This window comes from Manacus candei, unplaced genomic scaffold, assembly GCF_025592945.1.
Source record: "Manacus candei isolate 608988 ecotype Guabito, Panama unplaced genomic scaffold, ASM2559294v1 h1tg000034l, whole genome shotgun sequence".
Taxonomy (NCBI): domain Eukaryota; kingdom Metazoa; phylum Chordata; class Aves; order Passeriformes; family Pipridae; genus Manacus; species Manacus candei.
The window spans coordinates 12,760,276-12,786,871 of record NW_026138082.1 but is presented as its reverse complement, the minus strand read 5'-3'; the positions used below and the strand labels follow the sequence as shown (position 1 = coordinate 12,786,871).

The window sequence follows — 26,596 nt, the reverse complement described above, 5'->3', positions numbered from 1 at the left end:
GAGTATTAAATGATAATGTGCTTTACAAGAAATATTTATTTTCTAAAGGTAGGGACTAAAAGATGCTGAACAGCTTTACCTTTCTGGGGTGATAGAAGTAATGATGAAGTGGGTTTTTCCATCATTGTAATTTCGGTCTGATGACTGAATTTTGGTTCCACTTGCATTTAAAACAACAGCACCTCTGTCCATAGAGATGGATAATACATCTGACTGAAATACAGACAAAAACATCTTCACAAGCAAGTATAACACTGAAAACTTATCAATTCTCTGCATTTTCCTGTTGTATTTATTTTCCTTCCTGCTGTTTTCCCCATTTTTGCTTAATTTGCAAAAAGTTACACTCTGAGAAGCAAAACAGGAGATGATATCATTATAATTTAAATTCTTCCTGAATTCTGGGAATTTTGCTGCTCATTATGTCTCATGTATCTGTTACATGAGCTCCTTCCATCTGGCACGAATGTATGATGTTTACATTTCTGGTAACCCAGTACTGTATTGAGCAGCTGTTACTGTGAGATTCCTGCTGTCATAAGATCAAGACATTTTTTTCTTTGCCTAATTCCTCCTGATCAGACTTTTTCAATCACTCAAAATTATCTCAGAGATAAGATCTGCTATCTGGGTCAGGCATATAGGATCATTGTGCCACTAGCAGGAATACTCTCTGTTCCATTAGAGCAAGCACTGTCACTGTGCACTGGTAGCAACCATACTGTCTCATTCTCTCAAGTGCTAAATAGCTGAACTTCTGTTTATTAAGTAGGGCACTTGGCACCTCATAGGATTAGAGCTTTTGAGTTAAAACCTGAAGTGGTGTGTGTAAGGCCTCATTTATGCAAACGACGTGGATAACTGACACGGTTACTGATTTCAATTTAAGGTAATACTCCAGGCTGCAAAATGTGAAGTGTTATCGGTGTCACACAGCCTTCTCTGCTGCATTGTTGATGATATTCTGCAAGGATAGCAGAACAGACATTTGGGGGTGGTTGCAAATGTTCTGTCATCTGAGCTCATGCTTGCTGCAGATGCCAGTCTGAGCCTGCAGGATCTTGGGATTGCTTTGTCTCACACAACATTTTGTGTCCGTATTTCTGCCTGTGTCACACTTCTGAGGGGGTATTTAGAGCAGCCTGGCTTCCCATAGCTGCAAGGAGCTCTTCTCAAGTGCAGCTTTCCCTGTCACACATGGAGGTCTGATTACCATCTGGGAATATAGGCAGCTTTCTGACTGATTTCTGTCGAGTCAGCAATGCTCAAAATACTATGCCACTAATTCAAACAAACTTTACTTCTAGGTGGTTGTCTCTGGAAGGCAAATGTCAAGTCCTTTGCCTTATTTTTGCCTTAGTATTATTTGTACATTGGTAGCACCTACAGGTCCAAATAGGGATTGCAGTGCTGCTGAGCACAGCAAGATACGCTGCGCAAATTGAGCACAAATGGTGATTCTAGGCATATGATCCAGTTCTCTTTGCAACATCAAGATAATGTCTAAGAATTGCTAGTTTTCATCTGTAGATCAAATGCAAACTGTGAAAATGAAGTCACCAATGGATACTTCTATATTGCAGACTGCTTTCTCTATTATGAAAGCATGAAGTGAAAAATTGTATTATTCCCCTAGTATTCTCCTGGGAAAAAATGCAAGGATAAAATAAAACTAACTGTAAAGAAATAGATACTCACTCCCTCAGAATAGTAAAACAACAGCCCGCTGGGCTGCAATGTCCGGAAATTAAACCCTCCTTCAAATTCAGTAAAAAGGGACGCTTTTTGGCTTGATGCAATGAAGCTCTCTCCATTGAAGTATGCATTGCGGGACATCTGTGTGTTAAATAAAACAAAATTACAAATAAATATCAGAAAACATTTCAATAATAAAAAGGATGAGGTTATTTCTTCTTCTTTTTTTTTTTTTTTTTTTAAGGTATGACCAGTTCAGTTCTAGAAAATCTTACATTTTGCCTCCATGTCTTAACCTAATTTATATAGGCTTTCCATCACATGCTGGGAAAATCTGAAGAAAGTGTAGCAATTTATTCTCAGTCTCCTGGGATCTTGGCCTCGTCCTAAGTCTGCTGATGTTAGTGAGCATGAAGAGTGGAAGCAGATGGGACTTATGCCCCTGTCTGAGCTGTGTGGCACTGAGTCACAATTCCAACACGTGATGTATTAGTTTGTGTGCTGCACCAAGTGTTGGGGTGGGGTGGAAGGTGTTGGACATGGTGGTCTATAACCCTGTGAGTCTCAGGAGCAATACTGGGTCCAAGGTAGGACAAATTGCATACAGCTTCCTTGTTGACAGAGGGTGAGATTGTGTGAAGAGTTCTGCAAGTGGTGGGATCTTCTTCACAGGTTTGTAGCATGACTGCAGGATGAAGACTCCAAACACTGTTTAGATTTATCAGCCTTGCTGATATGATGGAAGGGATCAGAAACAAAATGGCAATTTTCTACGTGCTATTGCTGTGCAGTGTGTGTGTGTGTGTGTGTCACAGAGGAGGAGCTGATCTTGAAGGGTGAATGTTTTGCTGTCTTTTCCATTTCATACATCTGTATTAGGATGTGAGGACAATTCTCCTTGTATCTTTAAGAAAAACAAATTACACTGCAATATTTCTTTTCAAAATACAGTACACAATTTATTTCAGGCCTAGCTTTCACACTGCGATTTCACATACGAGAAGAATATCAAGTGAAACACCTTGTGCTGTAATTCAGGGTGAAAATTGGGTACTGTGTCAGCAGACTTAACAGACACCTCCTCCCACACCTCCTCTGCCAGTCAATGAGTGAATGATCATTTCCCTGGTTGAAGACTGTTCTTCCATTGTTTGGAGTAAAACTCAAGCTCACAGCTATATCCATTGTCAAAATTTTGTTACTATGTCACAAATGATGTCATGCTTACCAATGAATCCTCTGGGCACCCATAGCTGATTCCCAGTGTTCCTGGTTCTTCCAACAAGTTGAAATCCTTCTTTTGGAACTGGAAACCCTTCATGCAGCCTTTGAAGCCGATACTTCCTGCCAGATGTGAAATAATGCTGCTGGAAAACAATGCCAAACAAGCTGCAGTTAGATAGCCCTTGCCTTTCTGGACAGACTTTTGTTGCCAAGATTGTTCACTAGTGTCCAATTCTTGCATCTTTATGTAAAACAACTAATTAGCCGCATTATATGTTTTGAAAAGTCAAAATGCACCAGTTTTAACAAATTTTATGGGGAGAAATACATGAGAGTTCAGAGAGGATATACCTATAGAGTAACTTTAAATAGATAAAAATGGATGCTGAAATAAACTGAAATAAACTAAAACTAAAACAGATTTATTTTAAAATGTATTTCTACCCCTTTAAAGTGAAAATCAATGGATTTTTATCTCCATTTTTCTAAAATTTTAGAAAAATTCTGATATAGTTTCCTGTCTTGCTTTTACTAGCAAGTCTAGTCTTGCCTTTGGAAGCAAATGGATCTCTATTTCTTAAAAAAAGTCTCAACAGAGGTCATGGAAGCAAGAGTAAATTCTACTTGCTGATTTGTGGGTTTACATAATTGTAAATGTGAGCAGTAGGTGAGCTTCCAGGATCCTTTTTATGTCAGATTTGAGGTAGACAGTAGTTGAGTGTATCCCAACTGTTCCTACTCATTACTGTCAGTTTTTCAACTCCACACCTTAACAAGATATCACAACGTTACAGCACAGGGTGAATATAATTAAATTTGTCCTCACAATTCTCAAGGTGTAAGAAGAAGTAATTTGTGTAAAATCACAGCTTTGACAAGGCAAGGAAATTAGATGGGATCTACTGGGTACCAGTCCAAGAGATAACCAGGAACAAATACACCGAAGGAGTGAATGTGAAATCCAGAGTTTTGACCTGGCTACCTGGAAACAGTCTTTGTTCTTCAAGCAACGTGTGCCTTAGCAGTGGGATTCTTTTCACTTCACGTACTATGATACTGTTGACATCTGCTTCTGCACGAGATATCTGTGAGTTATCTTGTTGTAAGGTAGACATTGGAAACCTGGCAGATGAATCAAGCTCTTAGAATGCTTATTTTTACTGCTTTGGCAAAAATGGACCATCAGGTGAAGTAGTGCAGGTGTACTTGTACAAGTCTGAAATAAGGTGAGAGGAGGAGTGCTGTAGGGGCTCAATTTGCTCCTCAGTGAAACCAGCAGGAAGACAAAATCAACAGGAAGGCTTCTGCCATTCTCACCGAAATTTGGATCAAGGTGTGGGGTATCAGTCTACCTGTATAATCTTTACTCTGACCATGTGACTGAATGCCACAAATCTGCCTGTTAAATACCATTAACCTAACCATATGTTCTAGCAACAGGAACCATGGAAGATAGGCTTTCACCTAAAGAAAGGCTTCTTAGTTCATTTCTTAACAGTTCTCAGTGCCCCATGCTCCCACATCCCCTTAGCTTTCCACTTTATGCAGTGATTGAGGTGGAAGAAAAATAATGTATAGTGGTACTTCTAGATTCATTTATTTGGAGAAAAAAGGCAATTGACAGAGAAAAGTGCATTTGAAGTGAATGAAAAGACACTGCTTTAAAAGAATATGAGATTCCTCCTCTAAGGCTAAAGCTAGCTTCCCACCCTACTGTTGCTCAGCAATGTCAGTAAAATGTAAGTCTGTCTGGAAAAAGAAAGCATAAATATCAGTAGCGGATAGCAGTAGTAGAGAGATAGTAGCACCTCATCAGTAGAATATTAACTTATGCTCCTGATGAAAATGGGATGATATCACCACATTTGGACCATACTTTTTGCTGTCTACCTTTGCCATGAGAATGAAAACTGAGTATAATATCAAAGTTGAAGCTCTGCTTAAATAATTTCTGTATATATTTTTCAGCATTATAATTGATCATATTTTTACAATGTCTACTTTTTTTTTTCTGATATAACTTTTTAATTGAGGTGTTATTTTTCCTGCTTTGAGAGTACCTTCCAGGTGTGTATGAGAATAACTACAGTCTGCTCAGAAAACTGCAGGCATAATTCATGTGATTCATCTTCTATCCTACATTTGTGAACAAGTCTTATCTGCCATTGAACTGCTCAATTGCATAGATTTCTAGGTCCTTCTGGGCTTTTTCAGTGTTCTTTAGGCTTGATTAACCAAAGTAATTTTCACTATCCTTTTGTACTTTGTTCCTAGATCATTAATGTATTTAATACCAACTCTAAGAGAGATCCTTTGAGCATGTGCTGTAGACTTTTTATATTGCGAAAATTGAAGAGTTAGTACCATGTCCTACTTTCTCTTTCCCAGGTGCTTGCTAATCCACTGCAGCTTTTCCCCTCTCCACTCCACTGGTTTTCTTAATAGCCCTTTATGACAGACCATTGTAAAGAACTATTTGAAAGGACAGATAAATTATATACTCTGTTTCTCCCTTGCCAGCCACTTTGTTCACATGTTCAAATAATTCCATGGGATTGAAAGGCATCATTTTTCCTTACCTTATATTTGTCCCTATCTTCAAAGCTTCAAGATAAGGTATTATATATATATATAATTTTTTTTTACATGGAGGATATTTTAAAGAGAAATGGTATTCCTGTTAGTAGTTGTGACACTTGAAACAGCAGTTGGAGCCCTTCTGAAAATGCAGGCCTTGCTGTCTGATCCTAGGAATTAATATTGCCTATCAAAAGAGCATACTCTTCTCCAAACAGCCAGTCTGCTCTCAGAACATGACCCTGGGGTCTGGCAGATTCCTACTGCAGGAAATTAGAGTTATAAACTCTACACGGACTAAACTTGGCTTCTGTCAAATGGCGCAATGGGAAAATGAGACTTTTTCTTTTCTTCCCACGCCTACACAGAGCCAGCTGACTTGGATCTAGAGAGAACCTGAGATGGATAAGGACTGAAATGCTTAGGAGGAAAAAGATCATCTTTAGATTTGAAAATGCAGTTGTTAGAGGGTCTTGATCCTGCAGCTAGTGCATTGCTATTTTACAAAGATCACTTTTTGCAGAGTAAGGAGAAATAGCAATTTTATATAATCATGTGTTCTTTGAAAATGCCTTTTTATTTTAAGAAGCCGACTGTTTCTGTTACCCTTACTAAAACTAGGCCAGTTTCAGTAGAATTTAACTGACTGTAATGGATCAAGTCTTATCCTCGGTACTTCAGGGCACTGAGACAGAAGAATGTCTGAGGGGTTGTTTTACATAAGGTGTTAATGCCAAAGAAAATGTTTTATTGTTAGCCCTTCAGCAAAGGTCATACAACAAAACTTAAATATGGTGATCACTTGAATATAATGATTGAATCCCAGTTGTAAACTGACCTGGAGTGCAAGATCTCAGCAGGTGCTCCTCCAATGTAGATATCTGTGAATGGCATTGCTGTTCTTTCATTGTCCACACTTTTTATATGTCTCCTGTCTACTACCAAGATCATCTTCTTAGAATTGTGATAGATAATAGAAATCTGAAAAGAAAAGCGTGTGTTTAAAAATGTCATCTTTTGTAAGTCATCATGGTGATCTTGCAAAATTGATTGGATCTTTGTATCTTTTTGTTTGAAAAACTCCTCCGATTTATCAAAGAAATTGTTTGTAAATGGGAGATGTTGGCAAAGATTACTACTAGGAAGCTTATTTTGATTGATCACAATTTCTCTGATGACTGAATCCTCAGGATATTTCACTTATGAATAAATCCACATGAAAGTACTCCTGTCAAATTCTGCACTGCGGCAAACAGATAAGCTCCATTAACCGCAGAATGCTTTCTTGATTTATCCAAGAAGTTAGGGCATACTTCTTAAAAAACTTATTTTGTTGTGAAAGCATAAAAGGCATAATTGTGCTGTACTTTAATATAAATAGAACTATAGTTGGGGGTCAGGAATCAAGTTGAGTTTACATCAAATAAATGGCAGGAGAAGCAACTCACTAAGGGAAATTTGCATAGTCACAGTTACACTGGCTTAAACCAAATTCCTGGAAACCAAATACAAGTAAATATTTTACATCTGCCAAAGTCCATAAAATACTGTGCATATATAAAAGGATGCTACCAAATCAACTATCTTTTCAAATGAAATGGGAAATGCTATATTTTTTGTACTACAATACATAGCAACTAAGGTGGTGTCCTAGTTAGAACAGCTGGGACCAGTTCATCACTGTATGGGTGTAACCCAAAACTGTGTATTCTATAGCCTTCCATGCCATTTCCCAGACACTGTTATCAGTAGACCATTTACACTGTCTGCCCAGAGCAGCCTGACTTCTCAGGCTATAAACTGGGTGTTAAGAGGCCTGCGAGACAGGAGGATGCTCCTGTCCTCACACCCATTGTGGAACTCCCCGCCCTGAGGGAGGCACTGGGCATTCCTGCCTGAACCTGAGGATATATAATCTTGGGGTCTTGGGACTTTTTTAACCACTTGTGGGAAACAGAGAAGGACTGAACCACCACTCTCGACCGGACTGCAATCACCACTATTGACCAGACTGCAACAGCACTCTCACCAATAGGTTTTTTTCCCTCTTCTTTTACTTTGGACTCAGGGGGCCCAACGAACACCACTCTGTTCATGCCCCAGGGTGCTGGGTTATACATTTGGGTTTTGTGGGTTAAAACCAATTGTTTGTCTGTATAATCGTATTTACTGTATCATTTTATTAAATCGTTATTCTGACTTATAATCACTCTTTTGAGTTGGGTTCATTTCCCCTACCAGTTTACCTTTAAACCAGCACAGGTGGTCAAGTTAACATATTGATATGATTTTAGTTGAGGAGAGTTGTATATTTGAAATATAGAGCTGTCTTTGATATAATTTAATTTTGACTTAATAACGCTTTTTCTCCCATGTGAACTGTCCTGTCCTTGGCCAATAATACACAGAATCTGTCTAAAAGCATCGATTTATGAAGAGGAAGGGAGAGCCTTCCCTTTCCACTGCTCAGTAGTGGTGGGACTTGTATGCACTCTACTCTTCTACCTGTTCTACTGTATCATCACCTGGACCCTCATCATGGGTGTTGGAGCAATTATTGCTGCTTTGGAGTTTCTGGGATAGCTGGTCAAATGGTTATGATAGTAACCACATCTCTACCTCATGAAATTTAGCATCATTAATCTGAGCCTTCTTCATGGAGTCCTCGAGAAGCACAGGACCATTGCTGAAGCCAAAGTCATAGAGAAGGTACAAGAAACCATTGTGCATCTCTAGGCTGAAGAACATGCTCTGTATAAAACAAAACAGCAGTCAGAAAAGCAGTATGTGGTAGCAACTAAAAAAAAAATTAATAAACAGTGTTACAAGAGTGACATTGTGAAAAGCATGCTGGGAAAATATATTTTTATTTGCAAAACTATAACACAGTTATATTTTTATATTTATAATACATGTGTATATATGTACATGCACACGTAATTGTTTTATAAATGATACTTATTTGAAGACTTGGCAAACTGTTTCCCTATAGAAATAATATTTAGTAGCACAGTAATGGCAATATTCTTTACCAGCAAAGTATTCCTAATGCAAACACAACTATTTACTGTTGAAGAAATACCACATGCCCTAAATGAAAGATGTTATACTGGTAAAAGCAATGTTGTGCTAGAATGGCTGTATCTGCATTAGCAGCTTCTGTCACAATGTCTGTAATGACTCCGTTTTTTTTTGTCTTTTCAAAGACCTAATCAACACTGATATATTTACTGAAGGTTGAGCAATAGCTAGACTCTATTTACTATGTGTTTGGTTTTTGGAATTCCTGTCAGTTGCTGCTTTAGCTTCTATTCTGTGGCTGGATGACCTAGATTTTATAAGCAGGAACTATACTTTAGAAAGTCTTTAAGGAGTGCTTGAAATGAAGATCCGTACCATGGAATTAGCCTTGTTCCAAAACTGAACATAAAGAAACAGAAAGGGCAGTTTACAGCAGAAGTGCATCTGTGTAATGTTTTTAATGATAATGCTTGTCTTCTCTCCTAGTGTTCACACTGTTGTTTCCATGCCTAATGGAAACATGGGAACAATAATTCTCAAAACTCTACTGCAGGCCAAGAACTGCTGTCTTTGACATAGATGAGTCCACCTTCAGAAGTCATTATTTAAAGAATTAAGAGTAGGTTTTAATCTAGTACTTTTAAATGAAACTGCAGTGTGGCTTTGTTCTGAACAGCTTAAACTTGAAAATGAAACAGGGATTACATTCAGAATATTTATGAGCTGTCTTTGCAGAACTGAATAATGGACCGGCTTACACAGACTTTCTAAAAGTGCTTGTGAGAGGACATGGTCTCCCACAGCTGACATCCAACTTGACTGCAGCTTCCACTGTCAAACACAAAGTGCATATGTCTCCAAAAACCTCTAGGTGCTTTTGCTTGGAAGTAAAATAACTGGCCTGCAATAGAGGCTGTTAAAATTTTAACAGCAGCTGCTTAGTCGAAGCCTCCTAAGAATGAAGGTTAGTGGTAGCATGTGTAAATTGCAGCAGAGTAAATTGCTTCCCACAACTCTCCTCTGGAAGTTACTCTGAAGATAAACATTAGAGGGTTCTTCTAATGAGAGTGGATTTTTTTCCCTTCTAAATGCTTAATGCAGTATTACATGTAGGTGTCTAGACAAGTGTCTGTCTGGAGACTGCATCTTCGAAACAAAAATGTTTTCTGTGGCTTTCCCAGGTTGTAATCCACACAGGACTTGGGAGCTTGATGTGGGATGTCCAAAGACAAAAAAATCCAATGTCTTCAGGGGATATTTTCATGTGGAGTCTACTTTCTTCAAACTCTTACAGAGATTGCATCACCCTCAAAGTTCAGAAAAGCTGCTGACATTTGGATCAAGCATTTTTATTTGGAGTGCTTTCTATTTTCAGTAACTTAAATATTTAACTCTAGTACACCCTGAGGCACAGTTATAAAGTGGCAGCTACCACAAAGTGTCTGCTTTTTGGGAGTTACTTCATAGAAATTTCATATCGCTTTGATTGTGCATGCACAGTTAAGTAAAGGTACAACTACTGGGCTTAACTGGAGTCTCTCTCGAAGTATCATCACAAGGATATGACCAGTTTGAAGTCCTGACTGTCTCTGGATGAAAGCAGAGTTTAACTAAGGGCCTCATCTTTCTGAGACCTTTTCAGAGCAAGTTCCAGTTCCCTCCTAACGTATACCTGCACCAGATGAATACAAAATATTTCCTCTTTTCAGAAGTTAAGTGTAAGGATATAAGCAATTTGGATTGGGGAACTTATGATGCTCATGGATAAAGGGTACCAGCAGGATTTGGTACTCACCCCATTAATCATCAGCAGGATCAATCCGTTGTCCGTAGGTGTTCGAACTTCTATGTCAAATCGAGTTACCTGGCTGAATCTTCCCCTTCTCTCAATGTTTCTTGCCAAGGCATAGCCAGAGCCATCAAAGAAATAGCTCACAGCCCGGCTCTGAGTGAAAGCCAACTTATCTCTATAAAAGAACGAGATGGGAAAGATCAGTTGGTATGCACCCATTTTAATTTGGGGAAACTTAAAGACCTTTACATACTTTATTGAAATAATTGTTCTGAACTTCTGCTTCTTGCTGGCAATGGTAAGACTGATGACTTTCTTTCAAATTTTTTTCTATGAATTCTTTTCTGAAAAATAGTGTGCAGTTTTGGAGGTGTATCTAACTCCTTCATCATGCTTTAATCCTGTGCTGTATGTAGAGGACAGGAAAATTCTTTGCTCATCCTTGTAAAGTGACAGGCCCACAGCACCTCCTCATTATAAGGATATACATATATTTCTATTAAGAGCTTGCCCTGTTTGTGCAGAAATCCATTTGAATTCTCTGAGGCCTTTAGCTGAGCACTGACTCTGCTGGGGAGCCCAGGAGTAGCAGCTTGCATGCACTGTTGTGGAGAGCAGCAGCTTGCGCTCCCTGTGGGAATGGTGTGGAAAGCCACCATTTGTGCTATCCTAGCACTTCCTGCATTTTTTCCCACTGCATGAGGTAAATTTCTCTCCTTTCTCTAGAGAGGTTCTACTGTTGTTGCCTGTTGTGTAAGAAAATGCCTGCTTTGTCTGTGCTAAATGACTGCTACAGTCGACGTTCACTTCTACTTTAGGAGCTGCATTTCCCAGTTTGTGAAAGGCTTATCTAAGGAATTTCTATTGTGGATTTAAGAGTGTATGGCAGAAAGATAACTTCAGTACAGGTTTTGCTACCTGGGGGTGGGACTGCACTCAAGGTTACCAGACCCAGGGGAGCTGACTGGCTGTGGCTGTATCGCTTGCAGCAACATAATTTGAGTAAGGATCCTCCCTGTCCTAGACAAGCAGTTGGGTTAGGAGCGACATGGGACATGCTTCAGCTAACATGACAGTTCCCTTTTGGAAGGCATGATCAAGATTGTGAGATAGTTAGTGGAGACTACAGAAAATGGTAAAGTATCTCAAGTTAAAAGGGACCCATGAGGATCATAGAGTCCAACATGTATACATACACATACATACATATATATACACATACATATATACATATAAAAATTAAACTTGATGCAATCAGGAGCTTAAAGTGACCAAGTTCCTTCTGAATAACTCAGTGTCACCTTCACGTTTGTAAAATAAAATCAGGACTGGTACTTGAAACAAACCAGAGTAGCAGAGTGAGGACTGGAGTGTCCCCTACCTGGCACAAGGTGGCGATGTGGTGGTGTCGATGTTATAGACGTGCTTGAAGTTGTACAGGCTGATCACATCATTGTTTAGGGTAGCCAGTTCCAGACAACCAATGAAGCCAGGTAGGTTCAGGCTAGGAGGGAGCTGTGCAGAGGACAAGGAACAGTAAAAGGGGAAAGGTCACACTCTAGTTAGGTATTGGGAGATCATTTGTGCCTGGGATCAGTTTTGTCCCTGTGCAACTTGTATTTTGAAAAAAATGGGGTGATACTACTGTGAATAGTCTTCACAGACCTTATCATGATATGGTCTATGGGCTGTAAGTTAAAAGGGAGCACATAAATGGTCTCACAGTGAGAAAATTAGGCCAGGAATGGCAAATGCAAACAAAAGCTTCCTTTGCAGTTTTGAGTGGAGCACACTTGGAAGAGGGGGAAAGGGTTAAGATTTGACTAATAACTGATCTTACTCAATGTATTTGAATCTCTCAGTAGATAATTCATATCTAATGTATAGACATTGTTCACCCCAGAAAAATAACTTCTTACCATGATGAAAAGGGAGAGAAATGAGAGAGTTCTTTAAACCCAGGAGACTGGGATTCAAAGTCTGTACCAGTGGGTAATCCTCAGTAGGTATTATTTTGAAGAGTTAGCAGGATGTAGAAACTTTTCCTTTTAATAAAGGTCACTGCAAATGGAATTTAAATAGCCACACTGGTGAGGGAAAATTTCAAAGAATAAAGCTGACAGAGCTAGTGAATCATTCTTTTTATATTAAAATATTCTGCCCTGTGGAACAGGTGTGATATTAATAACAGCTCTTGTACTTCAGAGTTTGATCACTGTAAGTTCATCTTCTCATTATTTCCATTTTGCTTATGATATAATAGCAATGGTAATACAGCAATGCAGAATATATGCAGCTGTAAAAGAAAATCAGATTCTTATCTGCAGCACAGATACATTTGGTAAATGGTCATGGTTTCCCCCCCCATTTGTTTCGTCTACTACTCTGTTTAATTATGTTAAGCCTGAAACTTCCAATGGTTAGAAGTAGGTGGTACATTTTGTATTTGCAAAATATGTAACTGGGAAGCAAAGGCAAAAGCTTTTAGCAAATAAGACCGTATGCTAATAAATGAAAATGTGAGTTGCCGTTTTCTAAGGGGAAAGAGGCCCATATGCTTATTAAATAATACCATGAATAATTTTCTTCCCATTTTCTTTCACTTTTCTCTTTTGTTTTTCCTCTGCCCTGCTCTGGAACACACCTGGAGGGTTCATTTACTGGATGACTTTTTTGTGTGTGTATGTGTTCTATTCCCAGGCAATTTGCACCCAAGGCTCAGTAATCTAGAATTTGGATCATGGCATCTATCTGGTAGTCAAGTAGTGCAAAGCTTGGGAATACGTAAGTGTATTGAATTAATCTTTCTTTGTTTTTATACTGTTAGAAGAGCTGCTTGTGGATCAGTATTTGGATCTTTGTAGCACCTGCTACAGCTAGCCTAAAGAATTTAGCATTCTCTAAAGCCTTTCTAGTTATGATTTTATTCAGTCATGCAATTTTCATAGCTAAGATAGTTCATAGCAATTTTTAAACACAAAAAGAGGAACTGGTATGCTCATGGAAGCAGGTAAGTGAGGTGCTAATTCATGCCGACTATTACGCAGTAGACTCAAGCGTCTGGCACAAGTCTTCAGACATATTTTGCACAGGGAACTTTTCATGCTGTTATAAGGCTGGATTTAAACCAATGATAATTTAAATTCAAACAAATTACTATATTGCTAGTTTCCCACGTTGTCCTGATATTAACAATACATTACTTTTCATGTTTGTGACAGTTGTAAAAGAGAAATTCTAAGTACCAAGAACTCATTAACATTGAAAAAAACTGTTAGCCTGCAAGATTTGTTAAGCTGGACTAATAGACCTCATTTATGCATGCTAGTAAACAATTAGCAAGCCTTTCTTTGGTTAAATTTCTGAAAACTTGAACACCGGCTATCATCAATATGATCATCTTACTGTATGACATAATATGCAACAGAAAACTGTTTTTGCCATGGCTAAAAGATGAAGTCCTATGATAATAAATGACTAAATAAGGAAATTTTCTTTATTGACCATTTCTATGTTTAAAGGGAAGTCCAGCAAGATAAGTTTGCACTATTTAGTTTTGAATACAGAATATTTATCTGACCAACCTTGAAGTCTGGAGGCACTCCACCGACATAGAAAACAGCATTTTCAGGTTCCAAATTAAGGAGAGAGCCAGGACCAAGAACCTCTCCCTTTTTGATGAATTTTTCTTCATCTGTGCTGCTAAGACTGGGCACAGTTAAAAACATTTTGCCATGTCTTCCAATCCTGTAGAAAGGAATTGTAAGAGAAGAGAGTTTCATGTTGGCTGGACTTAAAAAAGAACAAGAAAACCTTCAGCTCCGGGAAGGGTTTTTATTTCCTTACTAGAAGACTAGTAATCTGGGGGAAGAGGAAGGGAGAAACTGCAGACACTTTCTCTTCCTCCATGTGGCCCCTTGGATCCTGGTTCTCCAAAAGCAGAGGGAATTTCCATCTATTTCAGGAGTAGAACCAGGCACTGAAGATTCCTGTTGGGCAGTTCTGACACAGCCTTTTCTGCTTGATTTTATTTTCCTACTGTTTGATTTGGGGAAAATGCACATTATCATTTTACCTCTCAATTTTGATGATGCTGAAGTAAGAAGGCCAGGTGCTGACTGGCTTGGCATCCAGAGGTATCTCCACGTCTTGGCCCCCCAGATTATAAATGTACACAAGGTTGTCATTTTTAATTGCAAGACCAATGTAATGTTTTGCCTAAAAAAACAATGGAGAAGGATGTCAGAGATACAACATCAAAAGAGATTTAATGGAGAACATTAGTAAAGGAAGGGCTTTGATAAACTAAATGACACCTTTTAATATTACTATTAAAAGCTATTTAAATATAAACAAAAGCTTCATTCTCTAATTGGTTGCTTTCACCAGATAAAACTGCATAGAAAAATCTCTTGATATTTTACTTTATATCAATTTTCACTGCCTTAAATACAAGGTCAGTGAGATGTCTGCTGACCATGAATTAGTCATGTTCAATGGGAAGCTATTCATCAGTATTTGGTGTGCAGTGTCATGCAGGAAATAGTCTAAAGCCTAGGTATTATGCTGCAATTAAATATTCTGTCAAAAGCGGTTTCACTCGATTTATATTCAGTAGTCATTCTTTGTAGAAAAGCTTAAAAATAAAAGACTGTCTCTTTACCCTTCCGAGGTAACAAATTGCCAGGATTATACCTGGCTTGTGAGGTGTGATTTTTTTTCTTTTAGGAACCATAATTTAAAGAACAGCTATTTCAAAGCAGTGATCTACAGAGTATACAACAGCAGCACAAGCCACAGATAAAGAAAACTGCTTATCTTGTGGGCCTCTGACCTCAGAGATTTGGAATTGACACTGTCAGCAACATAAACTGATTAAATTGTATCTCACAAAAGCCAGGTGGGTGACATTAACTGCTTCAGAGCACCTTGGTACTAGCAGTGGAGATAGCAAGTACGGCTTGCATCAGTGTCAATCAAAGCAGTACTCTCAATAGGCAGTCTAATTTCCTTTTAAGAGAGAATCCTTCATTGTCTGAGGTGAGAAGTCTCAAGGACAAGAGTCTCAGGAACCCTTGCTCTTTGCTTGTCACAAAATCAATGACAGTCATATAGTAGACACCTCTTATTTTGAAACATGAAGAAACAGTGAAAGGAAAATCCAGGGGCAAACAAAATTCAAATGTATTTCAATTTTCATTTTTTTGTTAAAAATATATGTAAAAAAAATAACTGAATTGTTCTCTTACATTTTTGTTTCCAAGGTACAAAATGAATCTATCTGGAGATGCTGCCAGTTGTGGATTGTCTTTCTGAAGCTTTATGTACAAGCTCATGGAAGTGAAAGATTTCAGTTCCTCCACGTTGATCTTTGGATTGACTTCAACAGATGATTGGCCTCCAAACATCATGGAAACTTGGACCTGCAGTTGCAAGTGTGCTACGTGAGACAGATTATTGCTGCCTGGGGTAATTACTTAAGGCAAATATGCAAGAATACGTAGGCAAGTACTGGCTTAGTGTGAGAGTAGAGTTGGCACCTATATGTTAGCCATGTAAAATTGCATGTTTATAACAATCATTTCTGGAAGACGCTGTAAAGAACGTGAAAGAAATTAATTCATGTAGTAGATCATATATCAGTGGGAGACATATATTCTTAGTTGAATCAGGGCACATAACAAAATCCTTACATAGCTATAAAACTTCTACTAATAATTTATTTCTTTGCTTTGCATGGACTATGACCAATTTTCTGTTCATGAGTAATCCTGTTATATTACTGATTCTACAGTGATATTTATGAGATGCTAATAAAATTGTAAAACCTTTTCATTTTAGTTCAAAATGCCTTCAACATGACTGAAGTAATGCTTTCAAATTGAAGCACAATATGCCTGAATGGCAAAATACATTTAAAGACCAGTCAAGCACTGCACACATACTGATTTTTCCTTTTCTTTTTTAAGTAATATATGTGGACTGCATATTCCAGCATTTTGAACATACAATAATGACCTGAAATTTTTATTTCTCTGAATGAATTCAAATACACTTTTAATTTTTGACATTGGTATTCTTGTTACAGAAAAAAAACTTCATTATTTATGAAATGAAAATGTTTTTTTCTCTATTAAATATGTGCAAGCCAAAGGTTCTCTTACCCTGCAGAAAATTAATTAAAAAGAAATACTGTTATCTCAGAAAAGTTTACATTAAATTGCCATAATTACTATTCCTGAAAACTGATACTGCCAGTTGAGTAATGATCTATTAGTTTTAGCTTTGAATGGTTTTGTTGTTGAGGCCATCTTATACACTGTGCCAATAACTTTAATAAAGTTCCTAGTGCAGTAGCAATAGTTTACCCCAACTGCCATGATAACGTTGACTGCTTGCAAAATAGCAACTGTAAAGATTTTACTGACCTCCACAGTGCTTTGTTTCTCTAGTTTTGGGGAGGTGATAATGTCCGGGTTTGGATTTCTAATACAGCCCAAGGAAATGGAGGTTATAGTAAGATGCATTTGATTATTAACACTAGTATCCAGAAGTCCCATCCAAAAGTTTTACCTTGCTTGCTACACTCCTGGTTTGTGCAATTAACTCTCTGATCCGCTGTATGCTGGAAGAAATATTGTTTGCTGGTGCCTTCTGTTCTACTCTGCGCAGTTTGTCCAGGAGTTCAGGAAAAACTTCTGTAAGTTTCTTCACTGTAGTTAGAAAAAAGTGACAATGCAGTTTTTTCCTCTTTGAAACACTGATTTTGCACCAGGAAAATTTCTTATTATCCTCTAGGTTAACTTACCTGTCTCCTTCTGCTTTAAGAACAAGTCCACACTGTAGTGTATGAGAGACAGTGATTTTAGAAAGAGTAGTGAATTATAAGAATCTAGTATTGCAAAAGGTTTTGGGAATAAGTTTGCACAAAGGAGACTATGTTTTAAGGGGACTCCTAAGTGATACTGTGGTGAGTTACCTCCATAATACTTTCCTCAAGGAGCTCTGCAAATGTTAATCATTTTAACCTTTTCATCTTCCTTCAAGGCAAATACATGTTAAACCTAATTTTACAGATATGGCAACTGGAGCAGAAGGATTATTTGTTCAGCATCTCACTGGTTATCCGTGGCTGACCTGGGAAGTGCATCTAGGAGTTATGGTTCAAGAGCTCTTCAAATTCATTGTAGGGGAGATGTATAGATTGTTTTCCTCAGCTTTTGTCTGTGCATCTCTCTGAAAGGTCATACCCAGATAACAGCAATGGCTGCACAGGTGTCTGCATGTGGTTTGCAGCCCACTCATAATAGAAACACTGCCACTTTCAGACTGTGGTAACAGGCCTGTAGTGTACAAAAATAGAAGGCCTTAGCTGATAATGTGTGTGCACCTAAACTGTACTTACTGCCTGCCCCAGCCCTTGTGATTGGTAACCTCTTCAGCTTTCCTGCCTACATCTGCCAGAGGTCGTGAATGAGAGTCCAGGACCTTTGGTCTTTTGCTGCTGTATCTTCTGGTGGTACATGTACAAGTGTCATTGTTATCATTGGGAAATACAGGGGCTTTGTTGTGTTCAAAGGGACATAAGTCCTTTTCCAAAAAGATAAGCAGAACAAATTTTCAAGAAAGAAAAATAAGTACCCTTTGTTATAATCAAGTTTCATCACATCACATTCCAATGACATGTTGCCCTTTGAAGGATATTTACACATCACATCAGTTTTCATCTTTAATTAAATGTAGGTACAAGTAGCTGAGTATAATGAAATGCGATTTTAGCCGCAAGCTACGTGCATGTAAGAAAGATCCAGCATTCAGAGTTAATTTTTAGTGACATGGATTGCCTATAAAGGTTAAACCAGATTTGTAGGGTTTGCGGTTACATTTTAGGGGTTGTCAACTTGCGTCCACCTGCTCTTGTGTTCTTCCCTGCATATTGTTACTCTTGTCTGATAATCACAGAATCATAGAATGGCTTGGGTTGGAAGGAAACTTCAAGATCATCTAGTTCAAACCCCGCTGCTGTGGGCAGGGACACCTTCCACTCGACCAGGTTGCTCAGAGCCCCATCCAGTCTGTCCTTGAACGTTGCCAGGAGAAGATAGCAGAGAAGGCAAGTAGAGGGGCTAATCATCAGATATACTGAGACTGTACAAAAGGTAAGAAAGGAGAAGTAGACTCCCATCACTTTTCTATTCTTCCAGTCTGTATTGGCTAAAGACTGAAGCAGCTCTCAGCTTCATTCAGATCAACACAGAATATGAGAATATCCCATTGAGTCCTACAGGTCTGCTTCTCTTTGGACAGAGTGAAAAGCTATATTTGCCTCAGTCCTGTTCTCTCTCTGCTTGGCTGTTTTCACTTGTCTTTTACTTTCCAAGTTCAGTGTAGGAGTGGGCCATATAGAGCTTTAGTTATTACAGTTATTCCCATTAAGTCCTGAAAGTCCCTTATGTTCTGGGGTCAGTAATCAGATATTCTATATAACGTCTACTGTATGTTAAAAAGCCATTATTTTTAGCAAATTCTCGAAGTAACACAGTAATTCCTGAATGCATTAAAATTAAAAGACCAAACCCAAATGGAATGATAATCAATTTATAAAAAGTTTTCTCTGCCTTTTGAAATGAATGTTCCATTGCATTGGAAAAAAGCCCACATTATTTTTATAGGTAAAAAAATTAAAAGCTCAGAAAGGGATTTAGCAAATTTCAACCACTTTTTTTTTTTTTTTTAAATAATCCACAACTGAATTGGAATTGTGTTTGATCTGATATCTTTTAAACCTGGATTTTCATCTGTTTGAAATTTGGTGTACGAAAATTGAAATGCTATTGTAACATGAAAATGCAAAGCCAACATGTATTACTACTAGAACTGTTATAAAATCTCAACGTAAATATCTTTCTTTGGTACTTTATAATGGCATTCTTCAACACAGAAGAATATTGATTTTTGATTTTAATAATGGGATGAAGGTAAGAGTGGAAAAGGAAAACTAGTCTTTCTAAGTGATGAAATATAAAAAAAGAATAGAAGGGAAACTGTCAAGGAGGATATACCTTGACTGTAACCTTCCAGACACTTTCTCCTTTCATGTTTTTCTTCCCAATCTGTCCTTCATACTGTCTGCTGAAGCCCACCAGTTCCTGCACAATGGAAACAGGCAGTATTCTCAGATATGCTCTCGCCCTTCCAAAAATCAAGTTCAAGCTTTATTCAAAGGCAATCCAGATATGCCAGCTTAGAGGCTTCAGCTGCTTATGGTAGTGCTATCGGTATGATGATCAGGTGTTTTAGTGTTTCAGGAACCCATCTGAACATTTGTTGTGACTTTCTTTTGGACTTTGGTGGACATTCCTCCTGTCAGATCAACCTCTCCTGGCAAAATACACAGCTGATCTGGGAACACTCCATTGTGCTTGGCGTGTCTATATCTGTCTTCCCAGGCAGTGAATCACAGTCACATCTGTCTGTAGCACTACCTGTGCCAGCCTTCTATGTAGCACTGATCTCTCTTCTCAGCTATTTCCACCTGATCTTTCTGGCAAAAAAAAAAGTCATGCCACCTTTGTAGCTTAAAACAAGCAAAACAAATGCCTTCAGACACAAAAATGCCATGAAAAGCCGCCTCCACGAAAGTACTAGGGCACACTTTGCTGTAGTTTGCATATTAGCATCTCTTCAACAGTGAGCTTGTGGTCAACAGGCCCTCGAGGCACTTTCATATGAATGCAGTATTTTCAAGGTGACTCCCTACCTGCAAAACCACAGTCACAGAGAACACATTTTTGCCAGGCACATCACATAGGAGCTGAACTGTTCTTAACAACTGGTGGTGCGTGTACCATGCATGCCTTTTTGAGAACATAACAAACTAGGAGAGCTGGGCCATCTTAACTCTGTTCACTCTTATGGAGTGTCTCAAGTGCCACTGGAGATATTTCTTCCAGAACAACAGCTAGTACGAGTGGATTTTTTGAATCCTGACTGTCTGCTGGTGTTTTGAGCATGAAGAGCCAAATGTAGTCTGTGTTGCTGCTCTATCTGCTAAGCTGGCACTGGTAAATGTTAAATGTAAATCAAGTGTAAAGGTGAATAAAAACAAAAACCTTCATGTGTAAGCTACAGCAGACTGTTTCTCTTGGATGTTTTTCATACTATTCCCTCCTGGGAGGCCAATCATATCCACATTTACATTATCTTAAATGGGAATTAGAGCCCATAGCCCATAGCCTAAACTCTGCTCTGTGGTGATCAAAAATATTTTACAGCAATGCAACACAATTGCTGTTAAATTAACTGTATGCTTATGGAGCTCTGTGCAGTGACTAACAGTGAGCTTATCTATTCCCAAAAAGAGCAGCTCACTGTTTCCTTTAGATGAAAAGCTCAGAGAAATCTGAGATTTTCTCCAGTTCTGGAGACAGAAATTGAGTTATTGAACAGCAATGAATTTCTTCTTGCAAAGGGAACCACTCCTAAACCAGTTCTTGGGAGCACTGGTTTCACTTAATGAAAAATACTAGTATAAGGGTCTTATTCATTACTGAATTCTGAAAATAACATGACCTTTGGGTTTCCCTGACCTAGAGGGAAGAGTGTGACTTTGGGACACTAGAAGCAACATTGGGTTTGGTACTCATTTGGTACTCAACACCATTTGCAGTAAAATGACAGCTGAGTTGCCAAATTTCTGATGGACAAGGGATTTAGGGCAGTAGGTCTTAGATTCAGACTTTCTGGATATAGAGTCAGTGGAGTTATGGACCTTCTCTGAGGTACTTGCAGAAGGCAAGACATCACTGAACAGTGTTGCAGGTGATGGTATCATCAAACGTATGAAGGAAATTATTTTATGGCAAGATTTCCTTGCCATAAATTCCTTGGGATTAGTGAGCCTCCTGAGCAGAGCCAGGAATACATTGAGCAATAAATAGTGGTGCTTGTTACCAATTTTTTATTCGAATATTTTAATTTCTAGATTGATTCTTTTCTTTCGCAATTGTTCTTTTCCTTCTTTCAACAGTCACTTCATTTTAGCTTCACTCTCACTGCCTTTTTTCCACTCTTGCCTATCATCTTCATTTCAATTTTGTAGTCTGCCCTAGGGGTTTTTTTTGTGCTTTTATTTATGTTAAATTTTTCATAACAAGTTTTCTAATGTTTACTTTTTCTTCTTCCCCAATAATAGAAGTGGAATTAATGTGATGTTTACAAGCTTTTCCAGCAATCACCCTGCTTAAATATTTTATTTCCTCGTTGATCCTCTTTGCCCCCTTTGTTTAGACTACAAGCTCATCGAGTCAGGACCATTTCTCCTCCATGTTTGTACCACTGAGGATGAAAGGGCTCTGTTTTGAAATGCCTACCAATGTTAAAAACCAAAAAAACAAAACTAAATCACCAATCATAATAGCAAGAAGTGTTTAAACAAGCTGTCTACCATTCAGTGTTACCTTGGTACCATGATAAAAATGACTTAGAAGCCAATAAATCTTCATCACGTAAGTGTTTTAAGTAATTTTTGGAAATGCACAAATATCCAACACTTTTAAAATATAGTCAAGACTCTAGAAAACCACTAATTTTTGAAATGATTTCATGGAGGTAAAATGTTAGAAGATTATATGCAATGAATATGCAATGTAAACAATTCATACAACACGATGTTATGGTGATTCCCTGATTTTTAATGCTAAGGAATGGGAAAATTCAGGTCACCATACCTGCATCCCCAGCTGAATGCACAGCATTGTCGTATGCCTCTGAATTGTGCTGGAAATCTTGCAGATTTTGAGACCATAACCTCACGTTCTCACCCATGGGGGTCGTAGCCTCTGTTACTGTCATGGTAGCACTTACAGCCTCTGCAGTCTTCTGTTTAGCTTGCTCCAAACGCTCTCTGGTCACTACTACAAAGAGGGAGTAAGGAGAAATGAACTCTTTCAAAGGTTCAAGTGTGTTGTTTGTACTGTCCCCCCCCCCGGTATGTCCTGTCCCCACCACCAACTCCCAGTGTCCCCCTTCCTTCTTCCTCCCAGTTCATATACTGAGCATGATGTCATATGGTATGAAATAGCCCTTTGGTCAGTCAAGGTCAGCTGTTCCAGCTGTGCCTCTTGCTAACTTCCCATGCACCCCTAGTCCCCTCACCAGCGTGGCAGTATGAGAAGAAGAAAAGGCCTTGGCTCTGTGTAAGCCCTGGTCAGCAACAGCAAAAACATCTCTATATTATCAACCCTGTGTTCAGCACAAATCCAAAACATGGCCCCATACTCACCACTGTGAAGAAAGTTAGCTCTACCCCAGTTAAACCCAGCACAAGGATCAAGAAGAATGTTCATAATTTCAGGTGGCAAAACATTTATTTCATTATGAATGTGTTAAAGCTGGATGTTTGCTATCTGGGTCTACTAGTTTCAGTCAAATTCCTTTAGGCATCCCTAGTACTGAAATCTTAATAGTAACTTCATAGGTCATATGGAAAGATAAAAATATGTTCTTGAATGTATGAAGATAAAGCATCATAAAGATAAAGTTCCAACCTGGGTCTGCTGATTGCATTTTTGCAACGGCTCTCATCAGTTGGTTTCGCAGAACATTCATTCTGGCAAAAGTGCCATTAACCTGCCAGCTGGTGTCTGCAATGTTATAATCATTACCTGTGGGGAGAAAATAGGAGGTAAAGTTGAGCGGCATCAAAGTGACATTCAAAAAGGTAAATTTAATTCTGTGGAGGTATGTTATTAGGCATTTAATACACCACAGACCATGACCTCTTTTAGTACAGGACATACTAGCACTCTCGACTTCATGTAATCTAAAGGAAAAAGCAGCCTTGCAGCTCCCAGCCACTATTTGCTTGCCACAGGGTGTCTTACAAAAATCTGGAGACCTGTATCTCAGTCAGTACTCTCTCTCTTTGCTTTACCAGAAGTGCTGGGAATAGCTGCAACAAGTATACAGGAGAAGTTTTAAGGAACTCAGAAAGTCCCAAAAAATTGAAAAGGTAATTCTGCAATTTTAGAGCTTTCTTTCTTTCACAGTGAACAAAGACCAAAATCCTTTCAGATTTTGGTGAAATTGGTGAAATCCAGTTTGCTGAACACTTATACTGTTGCGATTTGCTTTTAGTTGAACTACTAAGCTGAATATATTTACCAGTGAACAACCGTTTGCAAGGTCACATATTTAAACAGTGATGTGCCTTAGTGCCTTAGTGATGTGCTTTTAAAATTTACTTTAACATGCATGCCTTTATGCTGACTGGGAAAGTAGAAAGGACGTATATTTACTGTCATGTGCTGTCCGTTGTAGCTGCGTGGCTCGGATGAGAAGTTCTTCACTTTTACCTTTATGGTAAATGACCTGAGTATCAATTCCAACTGCAGCCTACAAGTATGTTCCAAAAAAGAAAGTCAGAATAATGTTTACGGAATGTTCTGCTTTGTCATGCTCAATTATGGACAACATATTACCTGCATATAAATGCAATTGCAAAGTCACTGCAGTTTCGTTACCTTTGTTAACATTTAAGATTGGCAAAAAAGACTGAAAAGCAGAATTTTTTGTTTTAAAAACATTCAGAGAAATGTGTGGTTTTCCAGACAACACTACTGAATAACAAAGGTTCAGAAAGCACAAAAGTCCTCTTAATTTATCAGCTCCAGTTTAGTCAACATGACACTCATGCTGCATGTTAGGCACTGACTACTGTCATCTCAGATAGGTGCTGAATGTTTGCACTGCATGGGGAGCTGCCTTGCAGTCTGCAATAGCATGCTGGAAACAGAGGGCTGGACTTGAAATCCCACAGCCCTCTGGGGTTCAGGCCTCTTTAATCTACCGAAGTCCTTTTGCTATCTCACTGATAAATTGTTGGTAAATAGCATGTATACAGATTGGAAATTATATATGTACAAAAAATACTTATAAAGTATTCTAGAACAGTAAGGCCAGAGACAAAATTAGCATCCTTATCCTTACGCTGAGTATATGAGTGGGCTTTGTCCCATTTTAACTTGATTTTCTATGAGAAACAGTGGTGCTTCTGTTAGATATCCTGACCACCTTTCCTGCCACATGGCACTGAGTGAACTAGTAGTTCTCAAGCACTAAATGCCAGCTCAGGTTCCCACAAGGCCAAGAAGTTTTCTGGACTTTCACAGAAGTGTCTCAATATGATTCACAACACAGAGCAGCATCACTCTGTGATGGGATAGGGACAGAAGAACCTGTTGGGTCTTTTCAAATATCAGGAACTCATACTGGCAGAATAATTAACCACATAGGATTTAATTCAGGAAATAATAAAGGGAAAATAGATGTGCAGTGAGAAGTTCAATGCTGCCAGTTAAGCTACATCTTGTTTTTAATTTACACTTATGTGTCTGAAGTCCTTGAAGCATTGCAAAGTAAAAGGTGATGTTATGAAAATTACTTACATCTTTAACCCGGTTTGTTGTGTTCAGTGCCAGCAATGCAGCTTTATTAGCTTCTTCAATATAACCAGCAATGTTTTCATACACATTTGAAGCATTGATTGCCCTTTGTACCAAACCATTTGAATCAACACCATACAAATTCCTGTTAAAAAGAGAGTAAAAGAAGAAACCAAACTGAATCAAAGTAGTTTCAAATTGATCAATATCCTCAACATTCTGACTACATAATCACACACATAAATATACTTAGCCTAAGTGGTAGTCTCTTCATTGTGTATGACCAATCTGAAACAGGTGAAAATTATGTGGATAGAAGGTACTTCCCAGTCATTTAACTCCGGGCATTTTGCACTTAACATCTATGTGAGCAGGAACACGTGACTACTGAACTTTTATCTTTTTTTAATCTAAATTAGATATTCCATAAATTTACAGAATAACAGATCTGTTGGTAGTCCTTCTTTAGGAATAACTTCTGGCCATGAATGGAAAGACCTGTGTGTGTCAGTGACTAGGATAGATGTATCACTTGCATGTTTATATTTTCCAAAAGTAGGTGGGAAAAGAGGGAAGATCAGATGAAGAACTACTCGTGGTCATGAAACTTTGCAAGAAGTTAAATTTAAAAAACACAAGACAACTTTGATGGCATGGTTGAGCTTGACTTGCATATTAGGTGAGAACTGGGAGATAAGGAGATATTCCAAACAGCATCTGGTTCAGGGCTCAACCTTCAGCTATTAGCAATTCTGAATCAATATTATTTTTTAGTGTTTTAGTGATAAGCAGATTTCACAGTATACATGAGATATAGATTTAAATGTAAATATACATATTTGTATGTGCGTGCATGCACTTCAAAGTGTTTGCACACTCAGGGATTGCTAAGTTTCCAGATTCACTGTTGTTGCAAGAATTTTCAGCTATATTCCCTTAAGGCAAAAGAATAAACTCTATCAAATAAAATCTTAACAGGCTAATAAAGCAAACTTATACAACCAAAATGATTTGAGGTCAGGCAAAATGTTTTAAAGGATTAAAATTTCACTGCAGGACAATCTTCTTAACAAATAAAAGAGTCAGCATATTTCTGTATGGATATTTTGTAATTACTTTTGTTTGCTTTTTGTGAAATTCCTAATGTGTTTGACTTGGTAGTAGTTTTTAAATTATTTTGGCAAGTGAGGAAGGCTAGCCATATGGGGTATTTTCTTTCAAGTGATTCTACTTCCCCCAGTTAGCTATCTCAGACTGAACATATTGTTTGGTTTTTAGGTTGTGTGTAGTTTGTGTGGCATTATAGAACAATTTCAGATGTCAGCTTTATATAATTGTATAAAAGAAAACCATCTGTTATTTTTTTCTCTATTTTAATCTCCTATATAGGGCATACTAATATTAAGAAACAACTGGTATTAGGATAACATACTTGAATAGTAGTTTTAAGTTTATCTTCCAAAAGCATATGCCCATGATGTTACTTAAAGCAGAATTCAGTGACATATTTTATTTAAGAATTCATTTACAGCAGTGATTTTTCCACGTGTAGTCCCGATCGCAAATAAGGTCATATTTCAAATCTGTCTAGAATAATATATTTGTACTAGTAGTAAGTTAGTAAATTGATGCAATGTTGATGCATTTAGTATCTTCCAGCAAGATAAAAAGACTTACAGTAATTTTTTATTACTACTGTGGGCCAGTTTCACTGGGACGCAACCTATTGTGAATCAGAACTACTCCATCTGTAAACAAGTTCTTAAACAAAAATTATCTCAAAGCCCATATTGTGTCCTGTAATGCTAAATGTTTTTTTATGTGAATGAACTTACTGACATGA

General features: G+C 38.1%; 1 protein-coding gene across 3 annotated transcripts in view; it reads right to left on the bottom strand.

Moving 5' to 3' along the window:
- The window catches only part of LAMA4 (laminin subunit alpha 4), a 102,552-nt gene that overhangs the window by 13,318 nt on the left and 62,638 nt on the right, over window positions 1-26,596 (bottom strand). Inside the window, exons 14-28 of one of the 3 annotated variants that reach the window (XM_051792093.1) lie at window positions 24,757-24,898; window positions 23,608-23,704; window positions 22,858-22,974; window positions 22,039-22,224; window positions 16,883-17,022; window positions 15,559-15,732; window positions 14,385-14,527; window positions 13,894-14,056; window positions 11,691-11,824; window positions 10,313-10,484; window positions 8,116-8,247; window positions 6,335-6,477; window positions 2,924-3,062; window positions 1,699-1,836; window positions 80-213 (exon numbers count right to left, since the gene is read on the bottom strand). In XM_051792093.1, the coding sequence (XP_051648053.1) occupies window positions 80-213; window positions 1,699-1,836; window positions 2,924-3,062; window positions 6,335-6,477; window positions 8,116-8,247; window positions 10,313-10,484; window positions 11,691-11,824; window positions 13,894-14,056; window positions 14,385-14,527; window positions 15,559-15,732; window positions 16,883-17,022; window positions 22,039-22,224; window positions 22,858-22,974; window positions 23,608-23,704; window positions 24,757-24,898 (2,154 nt within the window). The remainder of the gene's footprint in view (window positions 1-79; window positions 214-1,698; window positions 1,837-2,923; window positions 3,063-6,334; window positions 6,478-8,115; window positions 8,248-10,312; window positions 10,485-11,690; window positions 11,825-13,893; window positions 14,057-14,384; window positions 14,528-15,558; window positions 15,733-16,882; window positions 17,023-22,038; window positions 22,225-22,857; window positions 22,975-23,607; window positions 23,705-24,756; window positions 24,899-26,596) is intronic. The other 2 variants (XM_051792094.1, XM_051792095.1) reach the window with 2 other exon arrangements.